The sequence below is a fragment of the Otolemur garnettii genome, unplaced genomic scaffold (assembly GCF_000181295.1).
Source record: "Otolemur garnettii isolate 467f Iridium unplaced genomic scaffold, OtoGar3 scaffold00021, whole genome shotgun sequence".
In the NCBI taxonomy this organism is placed as follows: Eukaryota; Metazoa; Chordata; class Mammalia; order Primates; family Galagidae; genus Otolemur; species Otolemur garnettii.
In genome coordinates this window covers 22,778,287-22,789,700 of record NW_003852416.1, presented here as the reverse complement: position 1 = coordinate 22,789,700, position 11,414 = coordinate 22,778,287, and the positions used below count along the sequence as shown (strand labels likewise).

General features: G+C 50.7%; 1 protein-coding gene and 1 long non-coding RNA gene across 2 annotated transcripts; both read left to right on the top strand.

Annotated features, from left to right (window-relative positions):
• The first annotated feature begins 5,506 nt into the window (after nt 1–5,506).
• Nucleotides 5,507–6,390, top strand: MARVELD1 (MARVEL domain containing 1). The gene has a single exon (XM_003787291.3). It carries the CDS (start codon nt 5,507–5,509, stop codon nt 6,026–6,028), a length of 522 nt encoding a protein of 173 aa, XP_003787339.1. The 3' UTR covers nt 6,029–6,390.
• Nucleotides 6,391–6,439: 49 nt separating this feature from the next.
• Nucleotides 6,440–10,842, top strand: LOC111724294. Its single transcript, XR_002772614.1, has 2 exons — nt 6,440–7,567; nt 9,900–10,842. It is a non-coding gene; the product is annotated as an uncharacterized LOC111724294 (long non-coding RNA).
• The last annotated feature ends 572 nt before the right edge of the window (nt 10,843–11,414 follow it).

Genomic DNA, 11,414 nt, shown 5'->3' with positions numbered 1-11,414 from the left:
CTTGGGAGGCTGAGGCAGGAGAATCGCTTGAGCCCAGGAGTTGGAGGTTGCTGTGAGTGTGATGCCATGGCACTCTACCCAGGTGGATAGCTTGAAGCTCCATCTCAAAAAAAAAAAAAAAGTTTAACATTATAAAATTAACAAAAATAATATAAAACTCATTATGGCCAAAAACCATATATTCCCTTCCTGTTCTCCCACCGTTCCCTAGCTTGTGCATTCTTTCCAAAAACCAGGACTTTTTAAAAATGCTGCGGGACAAATTGTTAAAAATTGGGACTGTCCTGCCAAAAGTGGGATGTCTGGTCACCTTAGCTTAGATCCAACATTTGATGAGACGAGAGTCAAAGAATTTGCAAATACTTTTAAAAAACCATCACAGAGTAGAACTAGGATTCAGACATGGACAGTTTGGCTCCAGATCCTATTTGCACAGAAATCTGTTTAAGTTAGCTCAGGAAGTTACTGTAGTGCTATAGGGTGTTCATAGAAATAAAGTCCAGCTGAATGACCTGGAACCAGTCATAGGCAGCTGTTCTTTGTTCCTCTATGTCTTGTCTCTATCTGTTTGGGGGGGGAGGAGCGTTAATATTATCTGTCAACTTGACTGGGCCACAGGGTGTCTGTGAGGGTGTTTTTGGATAAGATCTTATAGAAATTTTCCCCAACTTTGGTTTTCTCTCTGCTGCCAAGAAATAACTCCCCTTACCTACACAGATAGAGTGGAACACTGCTAGCATGGTCCAAAAGGATCAAAGGTCTCAGAAGCCACTAGAGACCCAAGAAGACACTGCCCTGACTCAAATAGCCAACAGCATGGCATTTGTGAATCAAGAGATGCAACAATGGAGTTGAAAGGCTTTGGGAGGCCTGCCTCCCCCATAATAGCCTTCTCTTCCCACCCACAGATCCTGTTGGAGTGATGGCTCTAGGTGGGCATGTTCATACTGTGAAGCCCAACTCCTACCCCATGACTCCACTTCTAACCAAAGCTGGGCCTATCAGATAGATTCCTTTTCCTGGAGTTTGGGGACAAGGCAGCATGAGCATCTATGGTCCCTCATCTTTCAAGGTTGCTGGCTGCTGACATAACCCTGAGGAATGGTTGGGGAAAGATTGATCATAGTCTTACATTCATGACATACCCAGCAATAACATCCAGGGATGCTCAGGCCCCAAGGTGGACTGTCGTGCCCAACACCACCTGTCTCCTATCTCTGCTTGTCGAAATTCTATTCAGCCTCAAATAACACTGGAAGATTTCCCAGCCCGCTTTTACATATGCTCTCCTTCCCTTTGTATTTCCCTTATAACTCTCATCTATGCCTTCATGCCTTCATTTTGTGACTACAACGGTCCCTCCCTCCCCTGCTAGCAGCGTGCAGACACGTGGAGAGCAAGGGTTTAGGCACTCTTCATTCCTGCCTTCCACACCCAGGCTGTTTGCATCTAGCGGGTGCTTAAACCATATTTGTTGAGTTGGACCGAATCAAGATCTTTCTGGATGGTTATGCTTTTCCAGAGAGTCTGCTGGACTGCACCTTGGAATGTGAAAACATTCCAGGATTCCAGAGGCTAAAAATACAGCCCCAAAGCCGCTACATGGTGCTTCCTTGTAAGGAGTGAGACATGATTTCTGAGGCTGAAAGTTTATGCCCACCAGGTGGCGCCATGATCCTCTGTCTCTTGGAGGCCTTTTTTAGAAGACGGGAAGAATCCTTTTCCCTCCCCCTTCTCTACGTTTGTTGGCTTAGGTCCCCCGCTCACAGAAATCTTGTCATCAGTCCAGCACCTAGATTCAGCCTCTAGCTGCCTGTCTGAGGCAGCCCTACTCAAGACTGGGGTGGTCCACATTGCGGGAAGAGTAAGTGCATAGGACACTGAGCATGTCCCTCCAGCAGGTGCCAAGGGAGGAATGCTGAGCTGAAACTGCAATCGGAAGACTTAGGTTTGAGTCCCAACAATGACACAAGTTATGTTTCTTTGGACAAGTCACTTAACCTCTCTGGGTCTTCCTGCGACAGCAGTTGAGAATAAAATGTGGGAAATTATATAAAGGTACTTTGAATGTGGATGTAGAGTCAGCTCCACCAGGGCTGGTGTTCATACTGTCAACTTCAACCCTCGTCTAAACCCTCATTTCCCCATCAGCAAATGAGAGCTAACAATTGTTAGCATGTATAGAATAATAATTGTTCCATGGGATTGGTGTAAGGATCAAGTAAAACAAAAAATATAAAGTGCCCGTCAGCTGGGCACAGTGGCTCACACCTGTAATCCTAGCACTCTGGGAGGCTGAGGCAGGTGGATTGCTTGAGCTCATGAGTCCCACACCAGCCTGAGCAAGAGCGAGATGCTGTCTCTAAAAATAGGTGGGTGTTGTGGTGGGGCCTGTAGGCCCAGCTACTTGGGAGGCTGAGGCAAGAGGATTGCTTGAGCCCAAGAGTTTGAGGTTGCTGTAAGCGATGATGCCATGGCATTCTGCTGGGGTGACAAAGTGAGACTCTGTCTCTAAATAAATAAAGCACCCATCATCACACCTAGAATATACGGTAGTAAGAATTTAATTAATAAAAATCACATGGTGGAGCATGGTGGCTCACACCTACAATCCTAGCAGTCTGGGAGGCTGAGGCAGGTAGATTGCTTGAGCTCAGGAGTTCCAGACTAGGCCGAGCAAGAGCAAAACCCTGTTTCTTTCTTTCCTTTTTTTTTTTTTTGGAGACAGAGCCTCAAGCTGTCCCCCTGGGTAGAGTGCCATGGCATCACAGCTCATAGCCACCTCCAACTCCTGGGCTCAAGCGAGTCTCCTGCCTCCGCCTCCCAAGTAGCTGGAACCACAGGCGCCTGCCACAGTGCCTGGCCATTTTTTGATTGCAGCCATCCTTGTTGTTTGGCGGGCCCCGGGCTGGATTTGAACCCGCCACCTTAGGTGTATGTGGCTGGCACCTTAGCCACTTGAGCCACAGGCGCTGAGCTGAAACCCTGTTTCTAAAAATAGCTGGGGGTTGTGTCAACTACTTGAAAAGCTGAAGTAAGAGAATCACTTGAGCCCAAGAGGTTGAGTTACTGTAAGCTATGACTCCACAGCACTCTACCAAGGGCAACAAAGTGAAGCTGTCTCCCCGCCCCCCCCCAAAATAAGTAGAAAATAAATAAAAATCACATATTTATTATGAATCCCTGACCCCTAAAACAGTGCCCAGTCCTTGATAGGGTTCACTATCTATTTACTGGATAGAATACTTTTTTGTTGTTGTTGCAGTTGTCATTGCTGTTTAGCTGGCCCAGCCCAGGCTTGAAACTGTCCGCCTGGGTATATGTGGCCAGCACCCTACCGACTGAGCTACAGGCGCCACATAGATAAAATACTTTTACAGAGAAGAAAACTGAGGCACAAAGAGGTCAAGTAACCCTCCCCTCCACTGCCTAATTTCCAGCACTGGGGAGTAGCGAAGCAGTGATACATAGCCAGGCAGTCTGACCCTAGCACCTGTACCCAGAGCTTCCATACCATGCTATCTTTCATAGACAAGGGTGTTATACATCATTCAGTCATTTAAAATACAATGTTAGAGCTTTCTCAAGTATCTGTAGGTGGGCTGAGTTGGCAGTGAGTGGCATTAGCCCCCCGAAAAGCCACATAGTTTTGCTTCTCCAAGGATAGCCACCCTGCTGGAAGAAGCCAGCTAGGTCAGGGGCTAGTGGATCATGAACAGAAGAGGAAGGGCTGGCTTAGCGTAGGATCTACAGGTGGTCTGATGCATGTACAGTCCCCAAAGCAAGATGGGCACTCTTAGTTCCATTTGTTCCTGTGGCCACTCGATCTATCTACTCCATTTATATTTACAGAGGTTCTCCTATGTGCCAGGCACAGGCAAAGATAGATAAGACATGCTAACCAATGGTTATGACTTAACGGACTCAGCCCTACTACAGAGGGGTGGCCCACCTGGGGGCCTAGAAGAGTAAGTAAATAGCTGGGGTGGTGCCTGTGGCTCAGACGGACAGGGCGCTGATTCCATATGCCAGAGGTGGCCGGTTCAAACCCAGCCCCGCCCCCCCAAAAAACAAAAACAAAAAATGGCAAAAATAAAAAAATAAAAAAGTAAATAGCCTAGGAGGTTGGACCAAAAAGAGGCAGCATTGAAACTGGGCATTGGGCGGCACCTGTGGCTCAGTGGGTAGAGCGCCAGCCCCATATACTGAGGGTGATGGGTTCGAACCCTACCCTGGCCAAACTGCAACAAAAAATAGCCGGGTCTTGTGGTGGACGCCTGTAGTCCCAGCTACTCAGGAGGCTGAGGCAAGAGAATCCCCTAAATCCAGGTTGGAGGTTGCTGTGAGCTGTGTGACGCCAAAGCGCTCTATGAAGGCGATAAAGTGAGACTTTGTCTCAAAAAGAAAAGAAAGAAAGAAACTAGGCATTGAAGGATAAGCAGGAGTTTATCCTTTGCTGCCAGCTAAGGTCTGGGAACGCAGGGCATTCTAAACTAATCTGGGAAATTCAAGAGGATTAGTGGGATTGGCATCCTGGGTGGAAGCATGGGAAAGGGAAGGAAGTGGAAAACCAGGACGTACAAAAACCATTGCCGCCAGTTTAAGCTGTTAAGCACGTGGACTCTGCTGTCTCTCGGAGCTCGGTCTGTGTCCCCACCACTTTAAGTAGCAGATTTTGAATCTAGGCAAAATAGGAGGATGGCAGGAAGGCTTGGGTAAAAGAGTGGAGATGAAATGCTTTGTGTCCTGTGGGAGGGTTGGTAGGGCCTCTGTTGGATAACCATCTCTCACATTGATGCCGGGAACTCGACGGCTGAGACAGAGTCCGAGCACAGCTTTAGGCAGGATATGGCGGATATCCAGGCATGAATGAGTGCCTGCTCAAGACTAGCTCTGCTCTCCCTCGCCAGGGGATGGCCAGGAGTCCTCGGAGGCCGCTAGGTCAGGAGAAAGGGAAGGAAAGGCTCCTGGCCAGAGGCTAGGCTGGACGCTGGAGAGGCTGACCTTCCCTTCGAGGCTGGACCGGAGCTTGGGAGGCAGGGCGGGTAGTGGCGGCCCCAGATGTGGCAAACTTAGCGCGGGCGGAAGGGCGGAAGGCCTGGGGCGGGCTGGGAGTGGGCAGGGCACCCGGCCCAGCCCTGAGGATGAAGGAATCCAAGCTGAGAGTCTGGCGCGGCAGGGAAAGGGGGGCGCCAGGGTGGTGAGCGAGATGAGAAGAGAGATGGCAGGAAGCCGGGAGGAGCGAGCGGGGGTGGAGACCGTGGAGGGGAAAGGAAAAGGGCGGGTAGAAGGGGTGGAGGAGGGAGAAAGAACTAGAGGACGGCTGGAGGAGGAGAGAGGGGAGGAAGGGTGGGGAAAGGAGAGGAAGAAAGAGTGCTAGGAGGGGATCGCGGCTAGGACTCCGCGGCGGGCGCAACGGGCACCCCGGCCAGGCCGTCCCCGCGAGCAAAGCGTCGCCATTCCGCTGCTTGGGGCGCCGCCGCCGCCGCCACCGCGCCCGGGGGCCATGCTCCCGCCGCCCCCGCGCCAGCCGCCGCCCCAGGCGCGTGCGGCCAGGAGCGCGGTGCGCCTGCAGCGGCCCTTCCTGCGCGGCCCCCTGGGCGTGCTGCGGCTGCTGCAGCTGCTGGCCGGCGCCGCCTTCTGGATCACCATCGCCACCAGCAAGTACCAGGGTCCGGTGCACTTCGCGCTCTTCGTGTCGGTGCTCTTCTGGTTGCTGACCCTAGGCCTCTACTTCCTCACGCTGCTGGGTAAGCACGAGCTGGTGCCTGTGCTAGGCTCGCGCTGGCTGGTGGTCAACGTGGCACACGACCTGCTGGCAGCCGCGCTCTACGGCGCCGCGACGGGCATCATGATCGACCAGACGCAGCGGCACAGCTACTGCAACCTCAAGGATTACCCGCTGCCCTGCGCCTACCATGCCTTTCTGGCTGCCGCCGTCTGCGGCGGCCTCTGCCTGGGCCTCTATCTGCTCTCAGCATTCTATGGCTGCTGCCGCCGCTGCCAGGGCAAACAGGAGGTGGTGTGAGGCCGCTCGCGTCCGCCGCGGTCCCGATCGGGGTGGGGGACCCTCCGGAGACCAGCGCCCCCAGTCCTTCCTGCTGCCGCTGCCCCGCGCCGGTGCGCCCTGGCACCCTCCCCTGCGTTTCCACTGCCACTGGCGCCCATGAAGCCCAGGCGCAGTTCCCGCCAGACAACAGTGCTACAGCCCAGAGTCCAAACGTCCGCGCTGTACGCGCCGTCTCCAAGTCGGACACTCTCAGCCCGGCCATCAGGAGGCGAAACCTTGCGGTTCCTCTTTCTTTTCCCAGCGGAGAACGAGACGTGGACAGGCGCCGCGTAGATCCGGGGGAGGCTTCCAAATTGGAACCAGCCTAACAGCTGCTCCACGGCCCCCTTCTCTGCACCCCCCCCCCGACGGTCGGAAGAACACCCCCCTTCCCTGGCCCCTCTTCCAGCCTCGGGTGCTGTAAAAAGTAGGCGCGCAGCCACGGGCGGAGCTGGGGACAGGCCTCAGCTGGTCCCAGGATGAACGAGGAGTTTGAGAAGTTTGGTTTCGGCACGGGATTGTGCGGGGACCCTGCGCAATCCCTCTGCGCATCTCGCATCTCGAGGAGTTCAGATGCCTTGGGATGGGTCCCATCTGCAGAGGAGGGGGCCGGTAGGAGGCCCGCGGGCTGTACCTTGATACCTTTGGAGACTTCTCTTGCCTCACCCTACTCTGCCTTTGTCCTTGAGGTTTATGCAGACCAGTCCCAAACACAGGCTAACTTTCCTGGCTTCTCAGTAACACAGGTTTCATCCCTGGCTTCCACGCACGGGCTTCTGCTCCCCTCTTTTCATTCCCCTATATCTGTTTCCATTAGGAATCCCCCGACCATTGAGGAATGTTAGTTAGGGCGAGCCCCACTCCTTTTTACAGATGGAGACCCAGAGCCTGCTCTCAGAAACAACCAAAATAAGATTAGAATCAGAATGTAGTCTCCCTAGGTGCTCGGTGCTCTCAGTTCAATGCTGTTTGCCTGAAGGGAGTGGGTGAGCTCCTAGCTCAGGAGATAGCCCTCTGAAAGAGAATTTCAAGGCCAACTATATTTGTCAACGGTGCTAGCTCCCCTTCTTGGAGATTGGCGATGCTCATTAGCTTGTCAAGGTCTGAGAAGCTGTTACAGACGCCCTAGTTATTTAGTTTACTATTACAACTGCACCTTGGGATTCCAAGCAGTCCTGTTATGTCTCTGCTCTGATTCCCAAGGAGCCCAACCCATTGGCTGTGTTCTGTTTGAAGATTTGGGGAGCTGCATCCCTTTCCCAGGGAATTTTTCCTACAGGAGACCCACCCCAGTGAGGACATTGCTGTCCCTAACCAGCCAGAGACCCCGTGAATTTGATAATTCCTTTACTTTGTTGGAGAAATGAAGCCAAGGTTATCCAGATGGTTTCCAAGTCTAAAGAAACTTCACCTCTAAGAGATCCTGGCTTTGAACGTGAACATGGTAGGGTGGGTCCTGCTCACCAAAGAAAAGAAAACTCTCTGGAGCTGGGGTGAATTGCTGGCCAGGCCTCTAAGGTAAGACCCTTCCTTGGTTTCCTGGAAAGGGTCATAGGCATTTTTTTTTTTTTAAATTTAAAGAGGTTTATTCTGACCTGAATATCTGCAACCATGGCTCTGAGAGCCAAGGGGTTATAGGCATTTTAATAAAAGTTACAAAGTCACAGAGCCTCTTCCTTTTTGAAAAGTTAAAGAGTTTTTGTTTAGAGCAAGTTGAAGAGGTGACAATAACCACAGTGTCTAAAGTTTTATGAAAATTCAACTGTTTTGTGAAATCTTTCAAAGGTCTGCTCTTTGAAAAAACTCAACCTTCTCCGGATTAGAAACTAGACTGGGAGAGGCCATGTATTTTTGTGAACTTGTTTTTAAGAGGTATTAGGTTCAGAGGTATTAGGTTTCCTTGTGGATGTTGTGAAGTGGTGTTTAGAGTGAGGGTGTTGAGCACATGTGCGCTGGCACTGCTCAAAGAATATTACAGGCATTTACTTATTCTTTCAGTAACCCTATTGAGGTGGGTTCTAATATTCTGCTCATATTCTGTATGAGGAAAATAAATTCCAGAAAAGGTTAAATAATTTTTGCAATGTCTTCTAGCTAAAGAGTGGTGGAGCAAGGATTTGAAGCCTAGCAGTATGGCCTCTTAAGGACGATGCTATATATAGTGTGGGGGGTCAATACACATTGGATACTGTCTATATGGTTACTTAAGAAAAAATTATTTTTAAGTTACGATAACATAAAGTTTATCATCATAAACATTTTTAAAGATGTTTTTATGCTTTTTTTTTAAGAAATAGGGAAGGGGGAGCCTCACTTTTTTTTTTGTCCAGGCTGGTTTCAAACTCCCAGCCTCAAGCAATCCGTCTGTCTCAGCCTCCTGAGTAGCTGGGATTACAGGTGTAAGCCACTGCACCCAGCTCATCATCTTAGCCTTTTTTTTTTTTTTTTGAGACAGTTTCACTCTGTTGCCTTGAGTAGAGTGCTGTGGCATCATAGCTCACAGCAACCTCAAACCCTTGGGCTTGAGCAATCCTCTTGCCTCAGCCCTCTGGAGTAGCAGGGACTATGGGCACCTGCCACAATGCCCTGCTAGATTTTCTTTTTCTTTTTTTTTTTGAGACAGAGCCTCAAGCTGTCACCCTGAGTAGAGTGCTGTGGCATCACAGCTTACAGCAACCTCCAATTCCTGGGCTCAAGAGATTCTCCTGCCTCCGCTTCCCAAGTAGGTGGGACTACAGGCACCTGCCACAACACCCAGCTTTTTTTTTTTTTTTGATTGCTGCCATTGTTTGACGGGCCCAGTCTGGATTGAACCTGCCAGCTCAGGTGTATGTGGCTGGTGCCAAGCCTAGTTTTTTTATTTTTGGTACAAACGAGGTCTCACTCTTTCTCAGGTTGGTCTTGAACTCCTGAGCTCCAGCGAACCACTTGCCTCAGCCTCCCAGAGTACTAGGATATAGCCATGAGTCACTGTGCCCAGCCTCATCATAACCATTTTTCAGTGTACCATTTAGGGGCATTAAGAACATTGACTCGGCGCCTGTGGCTCAAGTGTCTAAGGTGCCAGCCACATACACCTGAGTTGTCGGGCTCGAATCCAGCTGGGCCTGCCAAACAGCAATGACAGCTGCAACCAAAAAATAGCTAGGCATTGTGGCCGGTGCCTGTTGTCCCAGCTATTTGGGAGGTGGAGGCAGGAGAATCGCTTGAGCCCAGGAGTTGGAGGTTGCTGTAAGCTGTGATGCCATGGCACTCTACCCAGGGTGACAGCTTGAGGCTCTGTCTCAAAAAAAGAAAAAAGAAAAAAGGAGCATTCACATTGTTGTGCAATCATCGCTACCATCCATCTCTAGAATTTTTTTTTTTTGAGACAGTTTTTTTTTTTTTGTTGCCCTTGGTAGAGTGCTGTGGCATCACAGCTTACAATAACCTCTAACTCTTGGGCTCAAGTGATCCTTCTTGCCTCAGCCTCCAAATAGACTGGCTATTTTTAGAGACAGGGTCTTGCTCTTGCTCAGGCTGGTCTCCAACTCCTCAGCTCAGGCAGTTCAGCCTCCCACAGTGTTGGGATTGCAGGCATGAGCCACAGTGCCCAACCTCCAAAACATTTTTTTATCTTGTAAAGCTGAAATTCTGTACCTATTAAGTTTGTGGCTATTTCTGTTGTTTTTTTTTCCTCTACTCTGGGAAATCCCAGAACACTTGAGTTTGAAGGGTCTCCTGCCATGTTCCAGAAAGAATAACTGTTCCCTTAGCCCCAACTGCTGATGCCAGCTACAGCCTGGGGTGGGGTTTGCTGGGACAGTTGGGATGCTTTGGAAGCCCAATGACTTTGGTTCTTCTGTTACAGGCTTCCATCTTGCTGGGGGCATAGAGATTTCCAGGGCTGGCTATACCAACTTCTCCCAGGGCCCACTTCCCTGGGCTGGCAGCACCATACCGGCCTGGGCCAGCAGAAAGTTTGAGTCTTCACTGGCAGTAGGGGAGGTGGTGAGAGGAATGACCTCTGCCCAGCAGCTTCCTTTCCACACCATCCAAAGGAAGAGCCAAGATGGGTGAAGATTGATTTTGCCTCAACTCAAGAGAATTTCTGATTCTCCTCGTGCTATGATTTTGGCACAAGATTCTGGACACTTGGAACTGAGCTGTGTACCCCTATAGCCTAAACAATGGGTTTCAGTTTGAGTTTTTGTTCTTTCTTTCTTTTGTAGATTATTGCCTAAGATGTATCCTCAGCTCAGGTCCAGCCCCCTCAGGATTTCTTTTTGTCTCCAGCCCCGGTGCTGTCTGTGGTCAGGTGACCTTATGGATTAAGGATAAGGAGTGGATATCTCCTTGGCCTTCATGGTGCCTCACCCATCCGGACGTACCTGTAGCATTCTAGAGCTCACTGGCTCTTCTAGATGTGCCTTCCCGCTCGGCTTCCAGTGGCTTGGTGGTCCTTCTGTTTGCCAGATGTTGAGAAGGACTTGTAAGACACCCAGCATACCTGCCTTCCCCCTCGAGGACCCATGCCATAGCAGCGGCCATCTGACCTGGCTCAGCACTTTTGGATACTTCAGACTCCCTCTTTGGACATCAGGACTCGGTCCAGCCAAGACCATCTGGGCAGCTTCCAGCCCAAAAGTCTGGGGCTACTTGTGGACCCAGAAGAGGATTTCTATAGTGTTCTGCAAAGGCCAAAAGGGAGAGATGAGGGAAGACAAGGGAGAGGAGACTGAAGTGCCTCATTCAGTAGTTTAGTGGTGATTATTACACTAATATGCTTTTCCAAATAAAGTTTGGTTGTCTGATCTTGGTGTATGTGTTTTTTGTCCTGGGCCTCATAGTAACCCTGTGTGCCAGGTCCTCCCAGAGGCTCTCCTTCTCTGCATTGTGTCTCAATGCTCTGCTGCCTGCCTCCTCTCTGCCTCCCTGGCTTCCCTTTTTCTTCTGGGGGGGAAAGAAAAATGAGTTTACAGAGATTTCCAGTGCAGCTAGGAAGGGAAAAGGGGTTGCCCAAGGGCAGAAACCAAAGGAAAGAAACTGTGTCTGTCCCTGATTGAGGATGGTGGGAATTCCAGAGGCTCCTGTCCCTGCTCTCAATGGGCCCTCTGTTGGGGTGCCAAGAAGGTCCTGTTCCAGTTCCTCCCCCCATCATTTTGCAGAAGGGGAAAAAGTTCAGGGTGGAGTGGCCACCTGCCTACGGTGGCACAGGAGATTAGGGGCAGATTTAGGATCTCCTGTAGCCCAGACACTTTTTTTCCTGCAGACCACCGGGCCTGCTCTAGGGTTGCCTCCCAGACCATACCCCCTTGGCTTTCCCCATTTCCTGGACCACATCCTGCCTGGCTTTCCCTATTCCCTAGACCCAGCCAGCTGCTGC